This window comes from Taudactylus pleione, unplaced genomic scaffold, assembly GCF_031769625.1.
Source record: "Taudactylus pleione unplaced genomic scaffold, aTauple2 ptg000522l, whole genome shotgun sequence".
Lineage (NCBI taxonomy): Eukaryota > Metazoa > Chordata > Amphibia > Anura > Myobatrachidae > Taudactylus > Taudactylus pleione.
In genome coordinates, this window is record NW_028284924.1 from 1,238,858 (window position 1) to 1,261,628 (window position 22,771).

The 22,771-nt window shown below is 47.6% G+C and overlaps 1 protein-coding gene across 1 annotated transcript in view; it reads left to right on the forward strand.

Annotated features, from left to right (window-relative positions):
- Positions 1-7,563: 7,563 nt before the first annotated feature.
- Positions 7,564-22,771, forward strand: part of TTC7A (tetratricopeptide repeat domain 7A) — a 472,360-nt gene continuing 457,152 nt past the window's right edge. The window contains exon 1 of the mRNA XM_088450682.1: positions 7,564-7,771. Coding sequence (XP_088306808.1) covers positions 7,642-7,771 — 130 coding nt within the window. The 5' untranslated portion in view covers positions 7,564-7,641. The remainder of the gene's footprint in view (positions 7,772-22,771) is intronic.

Below are 22,771 nucleotides of genomic sequence, written 5' to 3' on the forward strand. Positions count from 1 at the left end.
TGTAGCAGGCTTGAGTCTCGGCTTTTTGAAAAGACGATTTGGGACCTGGGGGTTGTGGGTGAGAGGAGAGGGAGGGCTCCACCCACGGCCACTCCAGGTTTTGGATCTCGCAGCCTGGTAACAGGCTTGTTAGGGTTTCCACCTGAGAGTGGCCAATATAAGCCTAGTGTGTTTAGGGCTGAGTGTCTCACCTGGGAGAGCAGGCAGGGAGTTTGCTCAGAGACACTTGAAAACCTAAACTGTGAGTGTTGTGCTGTGCCTTTGTTGCTGGTGAGGGCATTAGGCCCTGCCAGGTTCTGGTAGTGAGGGAACCACCTGTGAAGTTAGTGCCCCGACAGGGCTAGGATTTATGTTTATGTTTTCTTTATGTTATTTCTGTTTTGCACAATAAAGACTGGCGCCGACCAGCTTGTACTCGAATCCAGTCTGGCGTACTGTTTCCCGGCTGCTGTGTGTGTGTAAGGAAGGAGTCCTCTACCCAGGAGAGGGACCCCTAATCTGACTGTGTCACCATATGGTGGAGAATGCGGGCACCCACACACACTGAAGTTGCAGCAAGAGGAAAACTTTCCGTTTAAAAATTAAAGGGACAGACACCCAATTTGTGAGTGTGGAAATAACACTGTGCCCTTGGAGTCCCATAGAGGAGGCGTCAGCCAATGCTCAGAGAGACAAGGTTCAGCTTCCAACCTACACCCCAGGACAAAATGGAGGAAATTGTTAAGGCCTTGCTCCAAGCTACAGCAGCTCAGCAGGAATCTACCAGGGCTCAGCAGGAAGCTACAGCAGCTCAGCAGGAATCTACCAGGGCTCAGCAGGAATCCACCAGGGTGCAACTGTTGGCCTTGGAGACAGCCCAGAGGCAACAACAGGTCACCATCGAGGAAACCCGCCAGGCCTTAGCGGAAAACAGCCAGGCCATAAGAGAGGTGGTACAGCACCTGGTCGCCCGGCCCAGAGATGTTACTACTGGTCCTCCCACCACCACTCACTCTGTACGAGCCAGTCACTTCCTCCAAAAGATGACTTCGGGCGATGATGTGGAGGCCTATCTCACCGCGTTTGAAAGAACGGCTGAAAGGGAGAGTTGGCCCAAGGAGCAGTGGGCAAGTCTGGTGGCACCTTTTTTGTCTGGAGAGCCACAAAAGGCCTATTTCGACTTATGCCTGGCTGATGCCAAGGACTATAAAAAACTAAAACAGGAGATCCTAACTCGCTTGGGAGTCACCACCTTTGTTCGTGCCCAACGGGTCCACCGCTGGGAGTTCCATAGGGACAAGCCTCCACGTTCACAGATGCATGACCTCGTCCATCCGTCCTCAAAATGGCTACAGCCCGAGACGCTGACGGGACCACAGATCGTGGAAAGGGTCGTGATGGACCGGTACCATTACCTGTGACTCTGCGCAAGTGGGTGAGCCATGCAGACCCTAAGTCCACGGACCAGTTGGTCGAGCTGGTGGAGAGGTACGTGGCGGCTGAGGAGCTGATGAGTATGCCCCACCGAGCCCCGATGGCGCACCGGCGAACTCCCACAGACACTGGTAAGACTGTTCCAGGGGAGAAGGGTGCTGGGCGGTGGAATGTACCTAAGACTGAGGGTGTAGAACCTGGAGACAGGCCTGCTAGGCCAGGAAGGTTCTTGCCCCGTAAACGAGTAGACATTAATATGACTCAGTGTTTCCGATGTGGTGGCTTCGGCCATATTGCCGCTAATTGTTCACTTACAACTGAACCTATGCAATGTGATACTGCTCATGTCTACCGCAGGGGGTCTTTCTTTGTGCAGACAGCCTGTACGGCTGACCGGCAGGCTGAGACTGATAAGCACATGTGTGTACTCACTGTAGATGGCAACCGAGTAGAGGCACTGTTAGACTCTGGTAGCTTGGTGACACTTATAAAAGCTGAGCTGGTGAACCCCTTGAGGCGTAAGGGGAAAACTGTTGGTGTGACCTGCATACATGGGGATACTCGATATTATGTTACTGCCGAGGTGAACATCGAGACACCATGTGGCTCTGCTATAGTTTCTGTGGGTTTGGTGCATGGTCTGGTGTACGATGCAATATTGGGGAGAGACTTTGCTCACTTCTGGAAGTTGTGGGAAAGCCGTTTTGTTCCAGAGGTGAACAACCCCGATCCATTTGAGAAGGTTGTCGATGTAGTGGAGGAGGGAGTTTCTTCTGAGTCAGAGTTATTCCCTTTTTCTACTATGATTGGCGAACTAGAGAATGCGGAGCGTGACGGTGGCCCACCAACTGATGTGCCTCCCATTGAGGTGGGAAGTGTTGTTGGGCCAGGTGATCGTCTGCCTGATTTAGAGGTCAGAAGAGAGGTCTTTGGTAAAAGCCAGGGAGAATGTAAAAGTAGTTGATGGTAAACCCGTAGACCCTGATAGTCCTTTGTCCTATCCCCACATGGCAATGTGTCAGGATTTGTTATATCAGGTGACTAAGAAGGGGGAAGATATTGTGGAACAACTAATAGTTCCCAAAGCCTACAGAAGAACAGTGTTGGATCTGGCCCATGGTCATATAACGGCGGGCCATCTAGGGATAGAGAAAACCACTGAGCGAATAATGCAGAGGTTTTTCTGGCCCGGGCTTCATAAAGAGGTATCTGACTTTTGCGCATCCTGCCCTGAGTGTCAGTATCATGCTCCCAGGCCACATTTTAAGGGTCCACTAGTTCCATTGCCTATTATAGAGGTGCCGTTTGAAAGAATAGCGATGGATTTGGTTGGACCCTTGATGAAGTCTGCCAGGGGACACCAGTATATTCTGGTGATAATGGATTACGCTACCAGGTACCCGTAAGCGATCCCGTTGCGCAATACTTCAACCAAGACCATTGCCAGAGAGCTAGTTCATGTCTTTAGCAGGCTGGGTATACCCAAGGAGATACTAACTGACCAGGGTACACCGTTTATGTCAAAAGTCATGAAAGAGTTATGCCGCCTGTTCAAAATTGAACAGTTAAAAACTTCGGTTTATCACCCCCAAACCGATGGGCTGGTCGAGAGGTTTAACAAGACGTTAAAACACATGCTTAGGAAAGTGGTCGACAAGGATGGTAGGGATTGGGATTACTTATTACCGTATTTATTGTTGGCCATAAGAGAGGTTCCCCAGTCCTCCACCGGGTTTTCACCCTTCGACTTGTTGTATGGGAGACACCCAAGGGGGTTACTAGACATTGCCAAAGAGACATGGGAGGGGCAGTCTAGTCCTTACAAAACGGTGATTGAGTATGTTTCTCAAATGCAGGAGAGAATTGCTGCGGTAGTGCCGATAGTGAGAGAGCACCTGGAACAGGCTCAACAGGCACAGCAGAGGGTATACAACCGCAATGCCCGGTTACGCAGCTTTGCCTCTGGGGACAGAGTGTTAGTGTTGGTTCCCACTGTGGAAAATAAACTTTTGGCTAAATGGCAAGGGCCCTTTGAAATCTTAGAAAGAGTGGGGCAGGTCAATTACAAAGTTTACCAGCCGGGGAAAAGAAAACCGGAACAGATATACCATATAAATCTGTTAAAGCCCTGGAAAGATAGAACGGTACTGTCGGCCGTCCGAGCCCCTCCAGTAAATCCTGGGCCCTTAGTTCCCGAAGTGACAGTGGCAAAAACCCTGTCGGCAATTCATCAACAAGAGGTCAAGGAGTTTCTGATCAGAAATAGGGTGCTGTTCTCTGACGTACCTGGGAAAACCTCGGTCATTAAACATGACATCATCACTGAGCCAGGGGTTAAAGTTAATCTAAAGCCCTATAGGTTACCAGAAGCACAAAGAGAATCGGTGTCGAAAGAAATTAAAAATATGCTAGAGTTAGGGGTTATTGAAGAATCACATAGTGAATGGTCAAGTCCCATTGTGTTGATTCCAAAGCCCGACGGGAGTGTGCGTTTCTGCAATGACTTCCGAAAGTTGAACAGTGTTTCAAAATTCGATGCCTACCCGATGCCAAGAGTGGATGAACTGATTGAGAGACTAGGGACGGCAAGGTATTTAACCACTCTTGACCTAACCAAAGGGTATTGGCAAGTACCGTTAACCGAGAGCGCCAAACAAAAGACAGCTTTTTCAGCGCCAGAGGGCTTGTTTCAGTACAAGATGTTGCCCTTCGGGCTACATGGGGCACCTGCTACCTTCCAAAGAATGATGGACAGGATTCTAAGGCCCCATAGACGGTATGCGGCTGCTTATCTGGATGACGTGGTCATTCATAGTCCTGATTGGCAGTCTCACTTACCCAGGGTACAAGCAGTTTTGGACTCCATCTATAAGGCAGGTTTGACAGCCAACCCAAAAAAGTGTTGTCTAGGCATGGAGGAAGTAAAATATCTGGGATACACCATTGGCAGAGGCCTGATAAAGCCTCAGCTCAATAAAGTTGATGCCATACAAAACTGGCCACGGCCTCTGAATAAGAAGCAGGTGAGAGCCTTCTTGGGAATTACGGGGTACTACAGGAGGTTTATACCCAACTTTGCCACCATGGCAGTCCCACTGACTGACCTGACCAAAGGCAAACAAAAAGTCATGGTAGAATGGAGTCCTGAGGCAGAGAAAGCTTTTCAGGAGTTGAAAGTAGCGTTGTGTTCCCAACCAGTCCTGATGACTCCTAATTTTGAAAGGGAATTCATAGTACAAACCGATGCATCAGAAGTAGGTATAGGAGCGGTTCTGTCCCAGAACAAGGAGGGTGAGGAACACCCTATTTTCTATCTTAGCAGAAAGTTTAATGTACATGAGAGAAACTATGCCACAGTGGAGAAGGAGGCGTTGGCCATAAAGTGGGCGTTAGAGGGTCTCAGGTACTACTTGGTTGGAAGAAAGTTCAAATTGATCACTGACCATGCCCCTTTGAAGTGGATGTCCGAAAATAAGGACAGTATTGCGAGAATTACGAGATGGTTCTTGGCATTACAAACTTTTAAATTTGCAGTGGAACACAGGCCAGGAAGCCAGCTGGCCAATGCAGACGCGTTGTCACGCGTTCATTGTTTGGGGGCTTCAGTTGTTCCGCCCCACAGGTCGAAACAAAGGGGGGGGATATGTGATAGGATCACTGGTAAAGTGGTCTGTGGCAGGTACATTTGTCCCAGATTCCTGTCTTATGTGTTCTAAACCCCCAGGAGAAAGTCTGCAGTGTAGCAGGCTTGAGTCTCGGCTTTTTGAAAAGACGATTTGGGACCTGGGGGTTGTGGGTGAGAGGAGAGGGAGGGCTCCACCCACGGCCACTCCAGGTTTTGGTTCTCGCAGCCTGGTAAAAGGCTTGTTAGGGTTTCCACCTGAGAGTGGCCAATATAAGCCTAGTGTGTTTAGGGCTGAGTGTCTCACCTGGGAGAGCAGGCAGGGAGTTTGCTCAGAGACACTTGAAAACCTAAACTGTGAGTGTTGTGCTGTGCCTTTGTTGCTGGTGAGGGCATTAGGCCCTGCCAGGTTCTGGTAGTGAGGGAACCACCTGTGAAGTTAGTGCCCCGACAGGGCTAGGATTTATGTTTATGTTTTCTTTATGTTATTTCTGTTTTGCACAATAAAGACTGGCGCCGACCAGCTTATACTCGAATCCAGTCTGGAGTACTGTTTCCCGGCTGCTGTGTGTGTGTAAGGAAGGAGTCCTCTACCCAGGAGAGGGACCCCTAATCTGACTGTGTCACAATACATACACACATACATAGGTGCCAGACACTGACGTGGGAAGAAATGCTGGTTTTGCGTTATTCACGGCTGGTGAAAGCTGCCTTCCTTCCTTTGCAAGGCAGCTCAGCCTCTGCACTCCACTTGATAGGCTGACCTTATAGTTTCATTTATGTGCCCAGCTATTGATTAAGCTGCCCAGGAAGTGGGGGAGTGGCCCCTTGGGTGAATGGGCTAGGCTTCAGATAACCCGGACCGGAGTATATGGTGACCCAAGGCCAAGGGACACAACTTCAGATGGCCAGGTGAGCTTTAGTACGACCTGGGAGCAGGGCTTTGGGTGGTATGGCAGCGGGGCTTCTGCGGTATGGGGGCGGAGACTCGTACTGCAGGGAGAGAATATTCGGACAGCCAGTGCCGTGTGACGGCGCTTCGGACGGCCGATGCCGAAAGCAGGATGAATTGTCCAGACTTCGCAGACTTCGGATCTTCCATCACAGCAATGCAGTGTTGTCGGATTCAAAGCAGTGCAGACAGTGTCTCATGGATTTTTTTTCTTTCTGTCTGTGCTGCATTGAATCCTGTGGGCCTATTTTAATGGTGGGCCTGGAGCTGTAGCTCCACCTGCCCCATTAGTTATCTGGCCCTGTAAGGTAGCAGTCCTTTGGGGGACAGTGTCAGCTGACAGCAATCAATGCTATCATTGGGTAAAGGACTAATCAGGTGATGTAGACTGTCATGGCTGTGTCTATGATGGTAACCGTGGAAACCAAATCACGAATCACGGAGACACGGGCCCCCTCCTCTATAGAAACGCCCCTGCCCCAGGCATAATCCTCAGCGCATCACTCGCCACTGCACCTGGCGCCTGACCGCTCGAGAAGTCAGGGGAAGCTGGTGCTAAGGTGAGTAACGGCCAATCCCAGGCCGCAACCTGACACCTTCCCTCTTCCTCAACTGCAGTAAAATTGTAATGTTATGAATGAATTGTTGAAAAGTTCTTAAGGGACCCATACAACTATGGTCCCCATTCCCTACCCATTCATGAACTTGCCATTTTTTATAATCAAATAAGCTATTTTTTATCCTTATTTATTTTGATATTCTTACGGCTGTTTTTTATATATATAATTATATTTATTGGTGGATTTTACCTACATGTGGAAGGATATTATTGTTGTTTTTGATTAAAAGTTGCTTTTTATTTTTTAAATTAGTATTAATGCACTTTCATAATTTATCAACGCACTGCTGCACTCGTTGATGCAATCTTGTTTATATATATTGCTGTTATTCATATTTCTTTCATGTTTTGAATATTAACAATTTGGAGATATCTCCTTATGAAATTTTTGCACTAAGCACTTTATCTGTGTATGTCACTAAGCACTTTAAATTATATACCTACTATTTTTTAATATACACATATATATATATAATATATATATATATATATATATATATATAGATAGACATATAGAATAGAGCGCCTCGTGCTTATGTACATATATATATATTCGTATATATGTACATAAGCACATGAGGTGCTCTATTCCAGTTCCAATACACACACACACACACACACATATATATATATATATATATATATATATATATATATATATATATATATATATAGCAATTTTCTGTATGTTGTAGAAAGTCTGTCAAATTATAATGTGAAGATGTGCTGCATTGCATTGAAATGAAGGACATGACTTGTGCCTATAGTGTATTACACAGTATGATAAAAGGTGATCTGATGCCAGCTCTATGCCGGGTTCCCTCACCAGTGACCAGCCAGGTACTGGCACTGATAAGTTGCCCTGTGCGGGGGCCAATCAGAGGCCGGATCTGTGTGACAGCGGGCCCGGAGAGGAGGAGGCGGAGGGAGCTGCTGCAGTCGCTGCTGAGAGTTGTGTAGCTCCGGCTGCAGGGAGTCACTGGTCCGCCGCTGCAGCACTGTTCGGGGATCCCTTCTCTGTGCCAGGGACACAGCATGACTTCCAGGTTGTCCCAGTCCCACCTGAAGCTGGAGGCGGAGATAGAGCGCTGCAGAGCTGAGTGTCAATGGGAGAGGATCCAGCTCCTGGTCAGGCAGCTGTCCCCAAAGGTCCAGGAGAGCACTGGTGAGTACTGACAGCCCATATACACCTGGATGTACAGTATATAAACACACCCATTATGCATTCACACATGCACATAGGTTGGGTGGGGAGTAGGGGCTTCTTTGCAGCAGTCCTGCTGTCATACACTACAACTCCTATGGTGGAACCCTGGCTCAGTGGAGTAGTGTAATCAAATATTTTGCAATGCTCATTAAAGCCCCAGTGCTGCACTACAAGCAGCCCCAGGCAGGTTGCACCCAGGTGATGGCAATAAGAGACTCTAGTCTCAAGGTGAGCTACACACAAGCAGGTGACTTGGCTCCATAACACAGGTGCCCTCACATAGATATTGTGTAAATATCTCAGTTTATTTGTAATACAGGAAGTTGAAGAGGGAGGAATGAGGTGCTGCAATCCACCAAGAGAGGTGATATATGCTACTTATCTGTCACCATTGACATGTGGCCCGCAGACTACTTCCTGAACACGGCTTGTCACTTCATGCATGCAGTATTGTATATAGTTTTCTTTTTAAAAAAGCACAAAAAGTGACAATGACTATTTTTTTATTACTTTGGTGCAGTGAGATTGGGAGTCTGTGTGACTGCTTCAATCCTGACTACCTGGCTGGTTGTATCACCAGCTTCCTCTCAGGCTGGCATCGCCAGCGGCTGTCTTCCTCGGTGTTTGTTTTGCTATAATCAAACATGCCCAGATACCTCTCCACTGTGCATATACAGTGCCTGAGCGCCTCCTATTATATCTCACACAGATCACATTATTTACTAGTGTCTTAATCCCTATTCATTACAAAAAAAAAAAAATCAGCAATAATTTTGTTATAAATCTTCACTCCATTTTGGATAATCGGATGCTTATGCGCGCAGTACCCTTTTCATACGCAGTCTTCCTAGCGTTTTGACAAGCGTTTAGGAGAGGATTCTATAGTTAGCAAATGTATTAATATGCTGCAGTTATACTAAAATAAAACATGTAGGATTTGAAAAAGTAACACAGAGCACGCTAAACACGTAAATATAGAAAATAATTGGGATCGTTTGAATCAGTGTTGTTTAGCATATTGACGTGTTTAACTTTGAGTAAAAAATGCACAATTGAAGGCCTGTGGGTATGTACGCTTGTGGTTCCTATACACTGGAAATGTGATTGCAGATAATGTCCAGTCATTGATTTCTGTGGAAGTTGTACTGCCAGGAGTATTTGCCAGGAATAGGAGAGCTACAAGAAAATGGTCGCCACTCTCCAGCAAACAGATGTACTGATGTAGTCATGACTTCAGGGGCGTACCCACTACACGGAATCGTTATGTAATTCCGGCGGCTGAATAGCCGACGGATCAAATACCGACAGCAGAAGACCGACGAATCCAAATCCCGCCTGGGCTGGTAAGTACCCTAACCCCTTCCTCTCCCTACCCTAACCCTCCCTTAGTGGTGCCTAACCCTAACCTCCCCCCATAGAGCCCAACCCTAACCTCCACCAGTTAGTGCCTAATCCTACCCCCCCCCCTCCCTGCACCCTAAATCTAACCCTCCTGGGGGGGTGCCTAACCCTAAGTCCCCCCCGCAGGTCCCTGAACCTAACCCTCCCCCCGCGGCTAAGTCACCCGGCTTACCTTTGTTCGGTATGCCGGGTGTCGGGAATTCGTAGTGGGGCTAATGATGGGCATAGGGATTTCGATATCTATCTTTAGTCCCCTGTCGGGCTTGCAGTGTCGGGATATCGGCGGGAGGGATAGCACCCGCCAGTAACCTGACTGCATCCCCACTACCCAATATAAATGGACTATTGAACGATTTTTTAAAAAGCACAAAAAGCACGATTCTATCGTTCAATCGTTCATTAATCGTGCAGTGAATATGCCAGCAACGACCAGCAATGTGCGCTCCTGCTGGTTGCATCTATCATCTGCTGAACATACTGCCCAACCTGCCGATATCGACAGGTTGTGCATGTTCGGGGATGAGGGAGGGTGCCGGTACTAAATGACATATCGTTCAGTGCAGACACTTTATCCACTGCATAGTATAATGACCGATTGTATGATAACGATGTTGTAATCGTACAGTTGTTCATTACTCGTGTAGTGGATACATACCTTTATTCTCCTCCCTTGGGCTCGATTCAATTGACCGCAATTTAAATAGCGCCGGGAGTGAGAACCCGGAGCTTTTCAATTCTGCGCGCAGTTAGGTAGGGGAAAGCCCATTCTCCCGCCCCTCGCGCCTTAAACAAGGTGTTTAGTCGTGACAACGGGCATTCTCCGGCTAAACTTCCCGGCGCGATGCTGTTTTCCTGGCGCTAAGGGCAGAAAACAGCATCGCGGTTGTACTTTTGTCGGATTTCTGCTCGCACCTCTGGAGGGGTGGTGAGAAGAAATCCTTAACAGCGCGCTGAATTGAATAGCTCTGGGAGCTCCCTCCTGGCGCTATTTAATTTGCGGTCAATTGAATCGAGCCCTTTGTGTTAGAGAGACACTAATCAGCGAAGAGTGGCTGAGAATTTACTAAAGTGAGAGTTTTTAAAAGTGGAGATATTGCCCATAGCAACCAATCAGATTCTAGCTATTATCTTTTAGAAGGTTCTAGTGAAATGTTAAGTAGAATCTGATTGGTTGCTATGGGCAACTTTTCCACTTCTAAAAACTCACTTTAGTAAATATACCCCAGAGGGAGGGTAGGTAGGGGAGAGGAAGGAGGTGAAAGATAGTGGGTGAGAGAGGGGAGGTAGAGGTGAAGGAAGAAAGTGCAGAGAAAGGGGCTAAACAGGAGAGGGGGCAAGAGAGAAAGTGTAGTACATACAAAAAAGGGCGAGAGAAAAAGTGGGCAAAGGTGGTGGGAAGTGTTGGAGGGAGAAGGGAGGTGTGAAAGGGGCCTGCATCATATGTATTCCATATGTATATGTACAGTATCACCTACAAGTCTAGCGCACACATTTGCAATGGTCATCGATATATCTGTTCTAGTGGATCATATTCAGCCTGAGTGCTTGTGCATATAAAGTAGAAGGTAATGTTGTTGCCCCCCAACAATGATTAGTGGTTCTCCCACAAGTTCTTACTCAGAGAACCAAGCGTAGGAATAGAATGTTCACCATGTAATTGTGTAATATCTCCAGAGTTGGGTGTTTCAGCATAACCGTTCCCAGATGTACTTGTTACTACTGCTCAAATTCTGTGGTATAATATTTTCAACCAGAATTTAGGCTCTTTATTAATGCCAAGAAAATGCACCAAATTGACATAAAAATTGCATCAAGAAAAGCCATGTGCGTTATGGCCCATGTTACAGGCATTGGCAACGATGAAGTGAATAAATGGAAAAATGTATGAATACAGTGTGTGTGTGTACGTGTGTGTCTGTGATAGGATGCAGCGGCTCACTATGGTCTCATTGTAACGCGTCTACTTTATTTCCTGATCAGAGAGGACGGAAGGGAACCCCAGAGTCACTTACCCATCTCAGCAAGACTAAGGGAGCAAATCAGCCACAAAATGATCTCTCCTCACGCCTGCAAGCTAACAAGCAGAAATGACATAGGGGGAGATGTTTCAAGCCTTCGAGAAAGATAAAGTGCAGAAGTTGCCCACAGCAACCAACCAGCTTCTAACTGCCATTCTATAGACTGAGCTAGTAAAATAACAGAAGCTGATTGGTTGCTATGGGCAACTTCTCTACTTCATCTCTCAAGGGGCGGGATGTATCCGCGATGCCGTCTCTCATCGGGCTATACCGCGGTATTTACCTAAAAATGCGATTTACATAGCAAAGGACAGCTCTCCCCCGTTAGGAGCTGTCCTTTGCGATGCCACCGGATCAAAGGACTTCTGGGTTTAACACTGAGAAGTCCCTCTGGCGTTCTTCTGTGCATGCGCAGAAGGATGCGTGTCGTGGGGAGAAATCCGATTGGATCCCTCTCAGGTGAGGCGCCCAGAAAAGAAGCCCTTAGGCTTCTATTGGGTAACTGCACCTGAAGATGGCGTTACCCACCGGGACGAAGTGTTTAGTACATCTGAGAAATGCAGTAAAACCCCCCAAAACAAAATTTTCGGGGATTTTACAGCATTTTTCACTTTAGTACATCCCGCCCTAGAAGACTTTATATAACTTGCCCCATATTCTGTGAAGCCGCTGTAAGCCATTCTGTCAGCACTGGCGGGTAGTTTAATCGCTCCCGTAACGTTGGTGACGGCCCTGTAGTTACGTTTGTGGGTAGCGGGTGCAGGTAGGGACACTTAGGAATTGACCCCATACTGTCGCTCAGGAACTGTTGCAGGGAGGTTAGTAATAGTGCATAACATTAGGTAAGAAATTAATCATTTGTCTGCCCCTAGGCGCCTGGAAGAGAAATGTCTTCCAGTCACATTAGCTCCCCTTAATAAAGCCGCATCCTGCTCGTATTCCCGCAAATGCTGTGATCATGCTGTAAACCTGCCACTGACTATAGTACAGGTAGCAGGCTGCCATCCAAGGAGATTAATGTACTGCATGCAATAATGTATCTATATCTCTTTGTGGAATTTTAATAAGACAATTGCTGTCCATTGAGCTAAGATGTATATGTTGTTTTTACATGTATTTCCAGTAGCTGTGTAGTGGTTACTGGGGAGAACAGTGAATAATCTATTTTTCCAGACTTCTTAGAGTAAATGTTTCTTGGCTGAATTTTTTCCTTTTTCCCAAGTCACATTTCTTTCCCCTGTCTGGAACCATTAATTTTTTTTTTCACAATATATTTACGGACGAGAAACATGGACTCTGACGAGGGGGTTTCACATATGTACCCCGCAGACAGCCAGGGAACTGGTATAGTCACAGTTTCTGCACATGCAGAGAAGGCTCATGTACTAGGCAGTAATAATAACAGTCTGATGAATGAATACAGGAGACTGTGAGCTAGTGACTCACATGTTATGCAGTCATGGGAGAATTGAATGTCTGGCTCAGGCGAAATTCATATATTTTGCCTCATTGGCACGGAGCTCTGACAGCGGGCAGTGCAGAAGGATTTTCAAAGTACCATCTTGACAGACGGCGGTAGACTGATGGTAACACAGGCAATAATAATGGCATTATAAACAGCTACGCTAGGTGACCTTTAGCTATTTACATGAGTGATAATCACTTTATTACTCTGAAAACTCCTGTCCCTCTTAACGCTTTGTTGCCAGGGTTGAGGTTATGGAATTAAATCCTTGAAGTTAGAAAGCCTTTATCATACGACAAGGCAGGGCAAGTCCATGGCTGCTTCAGTGATGACTATACTAGACATGGGGGTATATGTACTAAGCTTTGGAGAGAGAGATACAGTGGACGGAGATAAAGTACCAACCAATCAGCTCCTAACTGTAAGTTTACAGGCTGTGTTTGAAAAATGACAATTAGGAGCTGATTGGTTGGTACTTTTATCTCCATCCACTTTATCTCTCTCCAAGTCTTAGTACATAGACCCCCTAATTCCATTTTGACCATCTTCCATTACACAGGCGTAGACATTAACAGGTGAAAAGCTTCGTACAAACTGCTGGTGAATATCCTCGTTTATCTAGGCTCAATGCATTTGGACGCAGATTTAATAGGCTCATCCTTCTACGTTCCATCCATGGCCCTCCATCACATTTTCATCATGGAGATTTCTTCAAACTTTACCAATGTATGGAAGAGATTTATATATTCCAATGGAATGTAGTCGAAATGTCGACATTCAGAATTGTCGTCATGGAATTGAATGTCAACATGGACATTATGTCGACAGTTGAATGTCAACTGTCTGTGTAAGAGTTAGGCTTTAAATAAACGATGTGTCGACTTTCAGACCATATCAACATTCTGAATGTCTGCGTTTTTGTACCCCACACGATTCCAAGATGTTCGGGCAGCTCTATCGATAAGCTATAATGTGTGCTAGGGTGTAGTTGGTCGAAAATGAGAGATTTTGTTTTGTAGTAATGCACAAAGATTAGCTCCATCTAGGCCAGTAGCCTAGGCCTCATCAAGAAGGCTTTGGAAATAGGTTCCACATTCCAGAGCCAATGTGTCTGGCGCTAAGTTGGGCGCAATTTAGACGTACTTCAGAAAGAAAAGCAGCATGAAAAATAGCATATTTATAAGGTATGCACAGTTTCACCAGTAGCATACGTAAGGTACAGTGGCGCTGATTCAGAGCCGCTCGCAAAAAGTGAGCGCTCGCTCTGAATCAGGGCAGCCGCTTTTTAAAAAAAAACCTCCTGGCTGCTTGCTAAGCTGTGGGTGGTCACCCGCCTTTGCGAGCGGCCAGGTGATGGTCGTGATGGTTACGACCATCGCGACTATCGGGCTTGCGATGAGACCCTTGTGGTAGGGTCTCGTTCCCGCCAGCCCCAGTGAGCTTCCTGCTCTAATAGAGCAGGAAGCTCACTACTGACATTACGAGTGATGTCAGTAGTGCCGCCCACAAACGGCAGGCGTTCCTTCAGGAACACCTCCGTTTGACCAGCCACCCCCCCTTCCCGCCTACAAAACGGGGCGAGCTGTCAATCAACATCGACAGTAGCCCCGTTTGTAGCGAGCCTCAGAGCGAGTGAATTTCTCACTCGCTCCGGGGCTTGCACACACGCATTGCGCACGCCGCACGCGTGCAGTACCCCACCATCGACCCGCTTGCGAACACATAGCGCTTGCGAGCAGGTCTGAATAAGGCCCTGTATGCATAACATATACTTTCACCCCTGTTCTTCAACATTTGTTTTGATTGAGAAATGAGCACATTGCTTCAAGATTAGGCTAAAATGAAACTTAAGGAACCTATCTAATACACCATTCATTACTCAAACATCTATTATATAACAAGCTAGAGCCATATGTCTAGCGTAAATCCTTCATCCCCTCGCAGCTCTCACTGGCTGTCTGGACACCTCAGCCTCTCCTCTTCCCGGGTAGCAATCCCCCTCCAGTGAATCTACTCGTCCTACATCCAACACCACCAGCAAACCCTCATTCCCCTACCATAGGTCACATGAAGTGGAGGTGCCATGAATCGGCATCACCCTATTCTCCCTCTGGAGGTACCGCAATTCAACAATTTACACCAGACCTCAGGCACCCACAATTGATACGGATTTGACAGGTGTATAGGCGTCTCTGTGTCAGTATGCGGGTTGGGTACGAGATGCCGACTCTCGGGATCCCAGCAGTCAGAATCCCGATGCCGACATCCCGATAGGGTTAGGATACCGTCACTTGACTCCCTACCCCTAACTCTCCTCCTCTCCCTACCCCTAACCCTCGTCGGTGCCTAAACCTAATCTGCCTGCTAGTGCCTAAATTTAACCTCTGCCTTCCCGCACCCTAAGCCTAATCCTCCCCTCTTAGTGCCTAACCCTTCCCCTAACACCAGTACTTGCCGTTGGGATGCCGACAGGTGTTGGGATTCCGGCTCCGGCATTCTAAGCGCCGGCATCCCGCCTGTGTCACGACCAGGGATTCTCGGCATGGTGGTCACCGGGTGTTACCTGTGAGGATGCTGTGGCGGGAGGCGTCTGGCGGTGGTGCTGGTGCCTGGCGGGGAGCATTGACTGTTCGTGGTCCTGTTTGTGCATATTGTCACTCTGTGCTGGGTAGGCCTGGCGGTGCTTCCGTTCTGCTCCCGGCATGGGCGCCGCCATCTTGCTTTCAGCCATGTGACCTAGTCGGCCAATCCTGGCGTGTCACATGCTCACTCTCTGACCAGTCACGGCTTAGCACTGGGTATTTAGGGGAGTTCAGAGCTCCTTTGCATTGCCAGTGCAACGTGTTTCTCAGCGCAAGCTGAGAGAGAGTTTCTGAGCTAGTCTGCCGGCCTGTTGGATTTCTGCCTAAGCCTGCTACACCTGAACCTGCTCCTAAACCCTGCTGGATTCCCCTGCCTCCTCTTATTGCCTCTCCCATTGCCTGAATACCTGTGTCAGTCGTTTGCCTTGCACCCTGCCTACACTTGCATTTCCTCTGGACATTATTGTCTGCTAATTCACCTCAGTCAGCATTTCACTTCAGTCTGTAATTCTTTTCAGCCTCACAAACCCCGGAATACTGGATTACCTTCTGTTGTCACTACCTGGACTTTTTCCCATTGCATCACTACAGTTCCCAAGTGCACTTAGTGCTAAACCCGGACTTTCTGTTTTGCCACTTTCATGTCTGTCAAACCACTTATTAAAAACTCCACATTTATTTTTAAGTCAGCTCCAGTGTCTGCTCCTGTTACCACCCCGGGTCCACAACAAAACCAGAACATCACAGTTTGTTGGTATTCTGACCGGATACCCAGTATGCTGTATATATGTATGCAATTACACTGATACAACCTTATTAATACTCATCTGCTGTAGAACTCACCTCCTCCATCCCGCCACTCTGGTCGCAATTGGTGGCTGGTGTCACATTCACACAAATACAGATCGCTCCGAGAGGAGTAGTGTACCGTATTTATTTTACTCTGCTTCTTAGTCGTACGTTGTACAAGAGACACTAGTAGATTTAGTTTTACACGCATACAAAGTCTCAGATGAAGCACAATGGAAGTCTCCATGAGAAAAAGCTGCGGCCGCACGCATCGGAGCCCTTTTTACACAGATTCAGACATTCGTACGCCCATATGACCCTGGCATTTTCCTGGGCACGCACAGAGCCTATTTGTATTCCTTCATGCTATGCAAACTGACGTAGGTCCAACTCAGACCCTCTGGGGTCTATCTATCAAGTAGCTTTAAAAGACCTATTTTCTTGCGGCAATCTACTATATAAAAATGAAAATTTGTCCTTCTGTCTTTCTACACAAATCCACAGTTTACAAGCCAAGATCGTGAAACTTTACATACAAGCGTATTAAAACACGGCAGAGGCAACTAAAAAAATTTGAAATCGAAATGAATTACTGTTAATTTTTAAATAATTAAAACCCACAATTTTTGCATTGCATTCGCCCTCTACAGGTCAGGTACGGAATTACAAAATGATTTAGCCCACAGTTTACAAGCCAAGATCTCTCATGGTTCTACACCTAAAACACCAAAGAAGAATAAAAGCATTGTCCTGTTTGGTTTATTGTTAGATGCAGATACCATTCTTCTTGGGCCATCTGCAAGGTCAATAATAAAAATATAAAAATTTTATTTATGTTTAATTTCCTAATTTGATTTATAACATGCATTTTGCTACATACTAAGGAATTATGGAATTTTATTCTGTAGCATATAATCTAAGTCTCTGAACATCATTTACTACTCAGAGAACCGAACCCACCTGAATTTCGGGGATCTGGGGTGATCCGAGCCAAGCTCGGATCTCCTTGCCTACCCCGGATCCCTCACCCGAGGCAAATCCTTGCGATGCCGCTGTCGGGTCACGAGGTTTTGTATTGAGCGGGCTTAACGCTGATTGGCTGAGCGAGCCGTCTGTCACGGCTCTCAGCCAATCAGCATTAAGCCCATTTAATATGCACACAGGAAGCAAAAGAAGATGGCGCCCGCCATCCCTCGCTGCCTGATACCGCCGGCACTCCCCGCTGCCGACACCGCCGGCACCTCCACTGGCAGCATCCCCCGCTGCCAACGCCAACACTGCCGACACTGCCGGCACCCCTGCAATGCTGCCCCACATACTCAGGACATCCTTAGCGACCCCCACACTGCCGACACTCCCACACTGAGGATACCACCAGCTCCCCTGCACTGCCGACACTGTCAACACACATGCACTGAGGACACCACTGGCACCCCCGCTCTGTCGACACCGCCAACACCCTGCATTGAGAACACCCCTGCACTGCCGACACAGTCAGCAAACCTGCTCTGAGGAACCACTATTGATATTAAGCCAGGCTTATTATGAGTCTGAATATGGTAAAAATTGATATCTGCATCCATGAGGAGAGATCCATCTGATTTACAGTCAGGCCCATAAAGATGGCAACTATACTGGGATGCAAAAACGCAGCTCTGCAGCACAAATGTTTATTTATACTTGCTCATGCATCAGCTTACACAACTAGATGGTGTCAATAGTGGCGACCAAACTTTTTTGTCTACCTCCTTGGTTGCTGGACCGCACTATGGAACGCACAGAGGCTACTTCTGGTTCATTCCTTTGTCGGCCCCTGAAGGGTAAAACCGATTGGATGAATCTTATACACCGTGGAGACCCTGAATGCCGGAAACAGCTGCACAAGGAACTGGAAGTACTTGCTGTGCATTTCATAGTGCGATCCAGCAACCAGGAACTACACAGTCATCCTGGTATCAGAGCAACAGAAGCTCTTGGCCGTATTTACACTTTACATCCGACAAATTTTGAATGCTTCTATCTCCGAAGTTTGCTTTACACCGGTCCTACTTCCTTCAAAGACCTTAGGACTGTGGATGGGGAAGTTTGTCACACTTTTCGTGAGGCCTGCCTAAGGACAGGTTTGTTGGAGGATGATATGTAAACAAACATTCTTAAAATCCCGGGCAACGCCGGGTACTCCAGTTAGTAGAAAATATATTTAAGGGCTATTAATCTAAAAAAAAAATATTGAGGCGACTGAGCTCACTAGCCATCCATACCGGCCAGCAGTAAGCAGTGACTTTCCGTATTGCTGACCAATAGGGTACCTACAGCTCATACGTGATGATCATTGCCAGGTCACACAGGACCACGGCACCTGGCAGGCTAGAATTGGGCTTGCAGGTGCAGATTAGTTAAAAACAGAAAAAAATTCCAAAAAAATAAAAACTTTAAAAATAGATTTTTTTTTTAAAATACAGTTAGAAGAAGAAAGAAAAGCCTTCTTTGAATAATAAAGCATTTTATCGGTTACAGGTACCCCTGCTGAAGAACCCCCTGCGATGGCCACCGCTAGCAGTACCCGGCCATCGTCACTGGCTGCGGGCATTGATAATTAGGGAGAATCTCTAGGTCCGTTTTCATCGGATTTAAGGATCTTCTCCCTTTGATAAATAGGCCTCAATGTGACATTGACACCATGTGCCGGTTCTGACGGGTCATCGCTTCCTGCCGGTATTGCAAGATTTCCTTGGGGCTTCACTACTGTAATTGGCTGATATGAGCACAGCGTGGCATATTCGTGTCTAATAGAATTTTCCCCCATATGTCTAGATTGAAAAAAAAAATTAATTGATTCCCCATTTGTTGAATGCAGCTTAAGTGCTTATATCTTAGTAAATGTATGGGTATCGGATAGCTTACATTGTCTTATAAAGTTACTTATGGCAAGGGCCTCAGGCCCTGATTCAGAGCCAGACGCTCTGACAGAGCGCTCGCTCTGAATCAGGGTCGTCCTTCTTAATTTTAGAGCGGCCTCCTGGCCACTCTTATAGCTGTGGGCGACCACCCACAGCTATAGCGAGCGGCCAGGAAGATGGTCGCGATGGTCAAGACCATCGCGACCATCGGGCTTGAGGCGAGACTCTTGTGGTAGGGTCTCGTTGCCGCAAGCCCTGGAGTGCTTTCGGCTCTATCAGAGCCGAGAGCACTCCCACTGACATCACTTGTGATGTCAGTGGGGCCGGCCACAGACGGTAGGCATTCCCATGGGAACGCCTCCGTCTGGGCAGCCACGCCCCCGGCACGCCCACCAAATGGGGCGTGCTGTCGATGGTGAGTGAGACCCATAGCGACGGCTTGCCCGTCACTATCCGGGTCTCGCGCATGCGCACGATGGAGCCGGGTCCGTCATGCGCATGTGCAGTGGGCCAACATCGACCCGCTTGCGAGTGCTCAGCGCTCGCGATCGGGTCTGAATTGGGCCCTCAGGGCCTGATTCAAAGCCGGACGCTCTGATGTCAGTGGGGCCGCCCCCAAACGGAGGCGTTCACATGGGAACGCCTCAGTTTGGGCAGCCATTCCCCTGGCCCGCCCACCAAAGGTGGCGAGCTGTCACTCAACATCGACAGCTCGCCCCCTTTGTTGCGAGACCCGGAGCGACGGAGTGCCCGTCGCTATCCGGGTCTCGCACATGTGCACGACGGAGCTGGCTCCGTCGTGCGCATGCGCACTGGCCCACCATCGACCCGGTTGCAAGTGCACAGCGCTTGCGACCGGGTCTGAATCAGGCCTTGAGTCTCTCATTTGCGGCTATGGGAGGCTTACCTGTGACAGTAGGGGCTTACCTGTGTCTGAAGGCTTACCTGTGTGTGGGGGGGAGGGCTTACCTGTGTCTGGAAGCTTACCTGTGACTGTGGGTCTTTACCTGTGACTGGGGGCTTACCTGTGACTGTGGATCTTTACTTGTGACTGTGGTTGCTTACATTTGACTGTGGGGGCTTACCTGTGACTGTGGTGGCTTACCTGTGACTGTGGGTCTTTACTTGTGACTGTGGGGGGCTTACCTGTGACTGTGGGGGGCTTAACTGTAATTTTGGAGGTAAAACCTGACTAGAACATTGGAGCAACTATCAATTTTGTTTTTATACGTGAAAAGAAACTGGAGATTCACTACATTTAGAGAGCAGCCGAAAAAAACGACCTGAAAATGACAGCAAACCCGCCCAAACAATAGACCTGCCAGTGACAGGCGAGTTTGTGTGAAGCCCCTCACAGATCACTATGATCATTATAATCTGTGCAGGCTTCATTAGTGTTAAATGTAAAGAAATGTTTAAAATTGAAAAAAATAAATTAATTGTGTTCCTCCCCAAATCCATAACCAGCCCCAGACCTCTGAGCCTATGCTGATTTTGTAAAATAGGGGAAAAAACAGTATGGGGTCCCTCCTATTTTCCAATAGCCAGCAGCAGGGTGAACCAGCTGGGGGGCTGACGCTATAGTAGGGGTGGGCTTCACCGTGGGGCCCCCCTGCCATGAGGGCAACATCCCAAAACTGGTCAGCCCAGGGCTGGAATCCCTAGGGAATATTAAAACAAGTTAAGCAGGTTACACCATGTTCCAGCTATGGCTTTCTTGCATATCATTTTTCCATGCAGTTTACCATGTGAATGGCGAACTCACATTTTAAATATGAATACAGTATGGTTCGAATAAAAAATAAAGTGATATGTTAAGAATACTATAAAATGCACTCTTAAAAGTTTCCATGGGTTCTTAATATCATTCCTTTTTATACTAAAATAATGTACACACCCTGTACACATTATTTTAGCATCACTTTAATGTATTAAAGGGCTTTTGGAGCAGTTTTGGTAAAACAAAAAAGACTCCAAGCCCTTAAAATCGCATTATTTTAGTAAGTAGATCGCATATCCTATACTTGTAATGGGAAATGCGATCTGTCTCAGATTTACTAAAATAAAATTGTAATTAAAGTACCGGGGGAAGCCCTATGATAATAACGCCACCTGGAGATGGCATTATTAGGGCTCTCCCCCATTACACAGATTCCTGCTCTTCTCTGGCAGGCAGAGAGGATTCGCTAGAACAGAGCTTTCTTGCAAACTCTGGCCCTGATTCAGAGCCAGACGCTCTGACAGAGCGCTCGCTCTGAATCAGGGCCGTCCTTAATTTTTAGAGCGGCCTCCTGGCCGCTTGTATAGCTGTGGGTGACCACCCACAGCTATAGCGAGCGGCCAGGAAGATGGTCGCGATGGTCAAGACCATCGCGACCATCGGGCTTGCGACGACACCCTTGTGGTAGCGTCTCGTTGCCGCAAGCCCTGGAGTCGAAGGCACTCCCACTGACATCACTTGTGATATCAGTGGGGCCGGCCCCAGACGGTAGGTGTTCCCATGAGAACGCCTCCGTCTGGGTAGCCACGCCCCCGACACGCCCACCAAAGGGGGCGTGCTGTCACTCACCATGGACAGCACGCCCCCTTTGGTACGAGACCCGGAGCGATGGCTTGCCCATCGCTATCTGGGTCTCGTGCATGCGCACGACGGAGCCGGCTCCGTCGTGCGCATGCGCACTGGGCCACCATCGACCCGCTTGCGAGCGCTCAGCCCCTCTGTCCCTGCATGCGATATGTGATACATCCTTGCGATGTATTCAAATATCGCATCTGAGATGTGGATTGTGATAATTACGCCCCCAAGAGGCAACATGTAATAGTTTATTTTAATGTCTTTTATTGTAAGCTGCAACCATAAACTTATAACTCCCATCCACAAATTCCCTTGCGGCAGTCTGTCCCAAATAGAACCGGGCCACAAATCAGGACTGTACCATGTGCAAGTTCACGGTCCTGAAAACGACCAAATACGATAGACTTTCGAAGTGGTACATGATAATTCCGGCACCTCTATCCGCAATATGCCCCCATCTCTTTTAGTTCATTTTTATATATATTTTTAAAATATGATATACAGAGCCTTTTACCACCATAAAAAATAATAAAGTACTCCTTAGTTACCTAGATAAAATATATTTGTATTTCAGGTATAGTTTAGGTGCACTTTAGTTGCATTAATGTTTTGTTCTTTTCGATGCCTGTTAAAAAATTTACCTTTTTTTAAAAAAAATATAAATGTTTCTTTTGCTAAGCCTAAGCAGCTTAAGTGACTGATTCAGCAAGGAACGCACGGATGCAGACGCACGCACCTGGCCGCTGCGAGAATATGCTAATGAATGCATACGCACGGCAATCGCAGCAGAATAAGCAGACGCCCAGCACTACATAATACCATCCACTTCCCTTTACTTGCGTCCTCTATACCTGGCAAAATAGCGGAAACATCTGTAACATCGGACCCATACGCACAATAGTGGTTGACCTGACCCTCCCGCAGACATAGCGAGACTTCCTGTGTACAACTAGACCTCAGGCTGCGTCTGCCTGCGTTTGGCCGACCACTCCCCAGTCACTACCCACAAACGGCACTTCCTGTCAATCACTTGTCCCTGGGGCCGCGGGCTCCCTGCGTACGCATACTCCATCACACTGGCCGGTTCGCACACGTGCACTGGGATGCATGCGCAGAGCAAAACCACCGACCGATTGCTTGCGTCTGCATCGGTGCGTTCCTTGCGGAATCAGGCCCTGAGTTCTGCGGTTCTTACGAAGGACGTTTTCCTTGGACCGTGCCGCCGTAA